Raw genomic sequence first — 7,500 nt, 5'->3', positions numbered from 1 at the left:
AATCGTGTATTTTAATTTTCCTTGTCGCATTTGGTAGAGTTTTACACAAACTTAGTAGGAATGTAACTACGATTGGATTCCATACTATTTATTGGTTGATTCTTGATTTTCTCGTCTTTGTATTCCAGCATCTCTTAGTAATTAGTTTATTCACCGCATTGCATTTCAGTTTACGTTCGATTATCGTGAAGTAAATCATCGTCAATCACAACTGGTTTCTTTGATACCTGCCTTTAATCAATCAGTAAAATCAACTCCTCCACGCTAAGTTCTCGCCAAAACAGTTGTTTGGCATGTGACAGTTTGACCCTTCAACGGTCGCCCTTGAGCCCAGTATGCTTCAGTATCTCTCACTCGTTCCCTGTCCTCATCCCTGTCCTCATCCATGAGAGGTACTATCAGTATGACAAGATATCGTATCCCCAAGTGGCCATTTTAACATTAGTTTTATTAAATAGATATTGATGAAATGCCTAGATTAAAAACAACTTGTTTTTTTCATTTTCGAAACAGTGAAAAAGTTGTCACCAAACGCTAAAACACGTATGTTGTGTAACATCAAACAAGATATGAAAGTTATGAAAAACAAATCATGATCATGCCAAATTGTGCAAAAAAATGTTAATGTAGTAGAGACGAATTATATTACAGCACAAGAGTATCTTACAATTAACAATGAAGGGGAAGCTCGCGTTTTATTGGATAATCGTGTTCGTTATCATGACGACACCCATATCCTCACATGTGAAAGATTAAAATGATGTGTTCACTGCGCGCGGTCAATATATGACTTTTTTGTAAGAAGGAAAATCCTAGCATGTCATCAGAATAAAGCTGTTTTGAGTATCCTTTCTTCACCCAGTCATAGATGCATGTATAAAGGGCTTAAGGAAGGCATATTTGAGCCCTTCATGGGGCCTGTATGTAAAAGTTTGAGCAACTTCACCTACATTTTAAAGGACGTGGTCGGAATAGGTATAAAAACACTTTAGAGAGAAGAAGAGAAAATTCATCACTTTTCATTGCTGTCCTTGGCTCGAAGTCTTTCTATCATTCCCCAACAGGGTGCAAGCACTGGGACACACAATATCAACCTCAAATTCCCCACTTCTCTGTTTTAGTAATAAACTTAGGCGAGACAAAGAGTCCAATAAAGAGTCCAATAAAGAGGTTATGCCTTTTGGGGTGAGGGGTGTTGAACCCTAGATTTAGGTGGCAAATAAATTCTTGAAATTCTTACGGTAGTAGTCCTTCAGTCTTGTATTGCAAGCCTGCAAGCGGTGAAGTTAATTTCTATAGACATGAACAATCCATCCTTTGCCATTGTTTTGAAAAAAGTGCTATTCTTGTGGCACTAGTATGTTTAGTTGGATCTTAAGTCCCAAGTAAAACTTAAAATAGCTCTGCTTTTCAAATGAGTGTGTCTCCATTGCATTTGGCCCAGATCAAAATCCAGCCAAAGGGCTCAGTTATGGCCCACTTCAAAACTTTCTGTACTCTCACCCCCTGAAAGCTACCAAATGTGCATAATGTCGCCCATTCCTATTGCCTGCATCTTTCTTCCACACCTTTGGCTCTACCCTGCCTTCCTTCCGTGTAGTTTACGTTTGGAGTGAAAGTAGGCATGACAGCTGATTTTCCAGTCAGTCCCTTGCCGTGAAGAGTGCATGCACGGAACCATGCTGCCACTGGTACTTCTGAGCACTGGGCTGGTTCTTACCTCTCCTCCCACCTCACGTCACTTAATCCCATAGCTCTCAATTAAAAAGAAAAAGACTTTTAAATCACCCTCCCTACTTGATCCCTCACTAGGACCTCCGTCCATGGTTGCTGTTGTCCCTGTGGACAGTACTTCAATGACGCGAACCCTTGGAGTTATCATGGAAGCTAACTTCACATTATGCAGCCATATCAATGATCTTTGTATAAAATCTGTCTTCTTCATTAACTCTATTGGCCGGATTCGGAAGTATCTACCTCCGGACCCACTTAAGTGATTGGTAAATGCACTTGTTATTTCGTATCTAGACTATTGTAACAGTCTCCTATATGGTCTGCCCTCCTACGAACTTGCTAAGCTACAAAGAGTTCAGAATACTGCGGCTAGGCTGATTGTGGGAGCTCGTCGATCTGACCATATGACCCCTATTTTGAGGGATCTCCACTGGTTGCCTATACCTGCTAGACTGGAATTTAAGATCCTGCTTCTTACGTTTAAGTGTCTCCACAATCAAGGTCCATCTTACCTCCGCGAGCTACTCAAGTTTCGGAATCCTTCACGGACACCTCGCTCCTCCATGCAATCCTTACTTCAGAACTCGTACCGCCCTAATACCCTCTACTATGGTGAGAGGGCGTTTGCCTTCCGCTGCTTCTAAATTGTGGAACTCTATACCTGAGCATATTAAGTCAGCCTCGTCTCTGTCAAATTTTAAAACGGCACTTAAAACTCACCTTTTTCGTCGCCACCTCCTTGATGGCCAATGATACCTTTGTAGCTTAGGTTTTTTAATTTTTAATTAGTGTGGTTATTACTAATTTCCTGTTGTTATTATTGTTATTATTTGTTGTAAGCGCATTGAGATTTTTAAATGCGCACCAAGAACGTTTCTATTATTATTATTATTATTATTATTATTGAACTAATATGTGAACACGCAAATCTGATGAATGGTTGGGATGCTGATTAATCTTGGTTTTATATTTTTACATGTACATCATCTGAACAAAACACTGACCCCCGTGTCACTAAAATTCTGTTTCCTTGTACAGTGGTGATAAAAGATGTCTAAAAAGCAAGGTCGGAAGTCAGTAAAGGACGTTCTGTGGGACAGTCTTTTGCAAATATACCGGGGGAAGAAAAAGAAACATAAACGTTATGGTAAGATTTTTTTCTGGTTCATTATGGGCAAGATATCTTGATGACAATCATGGTGCACGGTTGAGTAGATTGAGGTAATTTTCAAGGCTGTTATGATTCAGTCCAACCATTGCATTGGGCAAGATATTTTGATAACAATCATAGTTCTACAAAGTAGGATGATTTTGGTTTTAAGAAATGAACAAGTCAACTTTGCAAGTGTGAGATGTAACATTTCTACCTAAGAGAAAATCTTTCGAAATTCATTGTCAAGAAGCAACTTTGCATGTTTTGGAATAGGATTCACGGTTTCAGGCTGACAGGAGATTATGTTGTTTGTTTTCCAATAGATCCTGACCAGGCAGCTGCGGGAACAAGCACTCACAGTGATCAGGAACAAGGTACAACTGTATTATTGATACTTTTAATCTCTGTTAGGAGTTGTATGAAATTTAAATGTTGGATGGGAGTCTCTTTCAAGCACAGGACTGCGGATACCATTTTCTAGCTTACCAAAATTTAAAGACTTTGTAGTGGTTGTAAGAATCTGTCCAAATCTTCTCCATCCACATATAAAATCAACAGTTGGTAATTTGCTTAACATGCGTAGTATTTGAATTTATTATGAGAAGTAATTTGAGTTACCATTGGTGCTTAAAGATGTTGTTATGTAGTACATGCATATCCGAATTTGATAACCAAAAAGGGTGGCTGATAACCAAAAAGGACTTCTGCACTGAAACAGAACCATCCATGAGTCGAGAAGACGCAAACAGCAAATTTGTGTTTCGACAAAGTACGAGATATCGATGCTAAACAAGTAGCCACATGTACATGCGCAGTAACAGCTTGAACTATACTCTTAACCCTAACTGTTCCTGAGGCTTAAATGTTCAATTCTCTTTCATTGGCTTTTCATTGTCAAGGAGCAATTTTACATGTTTTGCATTAGGATTGTTTCAGCCTGACAGGAGATTATGTTGTTTGGTTTCCAATAGATCCTGACCTGGCAAAAGCGGGAACAAGCAAACACAGTGATCAGGAACAAGGTACAGCTGTATTATTGATACCTGTAATCACAAGTTGTATGAAATTCAAATGTTGGATGGGAGTCTCTTTCAAGCACAGGACTGAGTACCATTTTTTAGCTTACCAAAATTTAAAGACTTTGTAGTGGTTGTAGGAATCTGTCCAAATCGTCTCTATCCAGATATAAAATCAGCAGTTGGTAATTTGCTTAACATGCGTAGTATTTGAATTTATTATGAGTATTAATTTGAGTTACCGTTGGTGCTTATAGATGTTGTTATGTAGTACATGTATACCTGAGTTTGATCGCCATGAACAATGGCTGCACAGGACATCTGCACTGACACAGAACCATCCATGAATCGAGAAGACGCAACCGGAAAGTTGTGTTTTGACAAAGTACGAGATATCGATGCTAAACAAGTAGCCACATGTACATGCGCAGTAACAGCTTGAACTATACTCTTAGCCCTAACTGTTCCTGAGGCTTCAATGTTCAATTCTCTTTCATTGGCTTTTCATTGTAAAGGAGACATTTTACATGTTTTGCATTAGGATTGTTTCTGCCTGACAGGAGATTATGTTGTTTGTTTTCCAATAGATCCTGACCAGGCAGAAGCGGGAACAAGCCCACACAGTGATCAGGAACAAGGTACAGCTGTATTATTGATACCTGTAATCACAAGTTGTATGGAATTCAAATGTTGGATGGGAGTCTCTTTCAAGCACAGGACTGAGTACCATTTTCTAGCTTACCAAAATTTAAAGACTTTGTAGTGGTTGTAGGAATCTGTCCAAATCGTCTTTCTCCACATATAAAATCAACAGTTGGTAATTTGCTTAACATGCGTAGTATTTGAATTTATTATGAGAAGTAATTTGAGTTACCATTGGTGCTTAAAGATGTTGTTATGTAGTACATGCATATCCGAATTTGATAGCCATGAAGGATGGCTGCACAGGACTTCTGCACTGAAACAGAACCATCCATGAGTCGAGAAGACGCAAACAGCAAATTTGTGTTTCGACAAAGTACGAGATATCGATGCTAAACAAGTAGCCACATGTACATGCGCAGTAACAGCTTGAACTATACTCTTAACCCTAACTGTTCCTGAGGCTTAAATGTTCAATTCTCTTTCATTGGCTTTTCATTGTCAAGGAGCAATTTTACATGTTTTGCATTAGGATTGTTTCAGCCTGACAGGAGATTATGTTGTTTGGTTTCCAATAGATCCTGACCTGGCAAAAGCGGGAACAAGCAAACACAGTGATCAGGAACAAGGTACAGCTGTATTATTGATGTTGTCTGAAATTCAAATGTGGGATGAGAGTCTCTTTCAAGCACAGGACTGCGGATACCATTTTCTAGCTTACCAAAATTTAAAGACTTTGTAGTGGTTGTAGGAATCTGTCCAAATTTTTGCTATCCACGTATAAAATCAGCAGTTGGTAATTTGCTTAACATGTGAGGTATTTGAATTTATTATGAGAATTAATTTGAGTTACCATTGGTGCTTAAAGATGTTGTTATGTAGTACATGTATATCCGAATTTGATAGCTATGAAGAATGGCTGCACAAGACTTCTGCACTGAAAGAGAACCATCCATGAGTCGAGAAGACGCAAATGGCAAAGTTGTGTTTCGACAAAGTACGATACATCGATGCTAAACAAGTAGCCAGCTTGAACTATACCCTTAACCCTAACTGTTCCTGAGGCTTAAATGTTCAGTTCTCTTTCACCATCCACATTCTCCCTTATTTTGCATACTTCCTTGCACCTGTTCAATTTACCTTTGTTTCAAAGAGGCATTGTTATGCAAATGAAATTCTGAAGAGAGTGACTTCCCACTGTCCATTTGTGATGTGAGTGAGACGAAACGTCCAAAAGTGCTAGATTTTCTATCTAAGCGAGTAGAAAAAATCATCTACCTCAAAACTGATAGAGGAGAGAATGCAGTCTCTTAGGGAGACGTATCACACATTCGAGAATTGCGAAATGATATATGTTCATCCACACGTGGATACATCACTTTGGAACAAATTGTCACAAGGGAAAAATGGTCTGATTTAGGGCTTCAGGAACCAAAAGTCCATTGAGAAGACTGCTAAGGTTCTTGTCGCCTTCAAAGAAGGAAATATTAGACCCCACAGATCTTCTGGGTCTGGGTCCTCTGTTCAACGTCATCTCTGTCATCGCAATGCTGGCTTCCAAGCGTTATTGAAAAGTTGAGAATGTCTGAAACCAGAGTTGATCAAGGGTTTCAAGTCCTTGTGTACATCGTCGACATGAATTTCGGAGCTCCTCTTGGCCGACGATCTGTTTAAGATTCTGGACGACATCTCTAAACCTAACAAAATATCTATAGAGATTACAGGACACAGAACAGAGTGGCGAAATGCGCAAATGCAAATGCGTTGACTACACTCCAAAGGATAATTTTTAATACAGAAGATACCTCAGCTCAGCTGCTTGGGGCAACTAGGAGTGGTACAGTCCACGGTGCGGCTTGTCAAACGAGCAAATTCCAAACCAAAACACAAGATTCTCACAAAGACAAGTGGTCGTTGTAAGTGCCACTGACAATAATGCTAATAATATACTAGCTGGCAATTTAGATGAATGGTCCGAGATCACATCTGATCCCCGGATTTTACTGACCATAAAGGGATATCATCGCGGATAAGAGACAACCCCGAGGTAATAAATGCTCCAACGCAACGCATTCTTTCCTCGGACCAGTGTGTTTTAATCCAATCTGAGGTGGGATGTTAACACTTTGGCTCGAGAGATATAGCAGTGCTGTATTTCAAGGACATCTACTCTCTGCAGTGCACATACCAGGCCTGAATAATAGTAGAGTGGACTTGAGTTTGCGTCATTTCAACGACAGAATTGAGTTGAGTCCATCCTGCCGTTTTTGCGCGGCTTACTCACTTACTTACTGGGTATTCCTGATTCCCAGAGGCCCAGTGCATGCAAGGAGAGACAACATTCCATGTTCACTGATGATCAAGCCTTTGTGGCCTTCCCCGTCATGGTACCCGGCAATGTTAGGAATGTGAATCACCTGCCTGATCCTGCTTCCCAGATGGCTGAACCAACTACTTCTGCGTCATAAAAAATCGATTACTTCCACTACGAGATCAACTCCAGTTAGACTCCTGGACAGTAGCAGGGAACAGTTCAACGGTTAAGAATTCTCAGCTTGGTTTACGGAGGTTATCAGCCAATCCTGGTATACAGGCACAGAGAAACAGTGCAATCCAGCTAGGTGTGCATTGTGTAGCTGTTGCAGTCTGAAATCACCGGATATTTTTTAAGCCCCTGTAGAGGATTACCTGAATTTTCCCTACTGGGTATACGTTGACAGCAAAACCTACGGCACACTTGACACCTCCTGGTCAGCATTGTCTGCCTCTATTGAATTAGTCACTGGTCGCACGATTGGAACGCATCACTTGCTGCCAGGTTTTATGAAGGGAGTCTTCATGGGAAGGCCTCCTCAATCTAAATACAGCACGACCCGGAATGTTGGCGTTGGGGTCACGGTTTACCTGAAATCCATCTCGCTTTCTTCATTACATAAACTGAAGGAATTGACATTG

The 7,500-nt window shown here is 40.2% G+C and overlaps 1 protein-coding gene across 1 annotated transcript in view; it reads left to right on the top strand.

The window, feature by feature from the left end:
- The window catches only part of LOC138030607 (NLR family CARD domain-containing protein 3-like), a 47,116-nt gene that overhangs the window by 19,985 nt on the left and 19,631 nt on the right, over nt 1-7,500 (top strand). The window contains exons 5-6 of the mRNA XM_068878495.1: nt 2,773-2,881; nt 3,211-3,261. Of these exons, the coding sequence (XP_068734596.1) occupies nt 2,785-2,881; nt 3,211-3,261 (148 nt within the window). The 5' untranslated portion in view covers nt 2,773-2,784. The remainder of the gene's footprint in view (nt 1-2,772; nt 2,882-3,210; nt 3,262-7,500) is intronic.

This window comes from Montipora capricornis, chromosome 13 (assembly GCF_036669925.1).
Source record: "Montipora capricornis isolate CH-2021 chromosome 13, ASM3666992v2, whole genome shotgun sequence".
NCBI classification, from domain to species: Eukaryota; Metazoa; Cnidaria; class Anthozoa; order Scleractinia; family Acroporidae; genus Montipora; species Montipora capricornis.
This window is presented reverse-complemented; position numbering and strand designations above follow the sequence as displayed.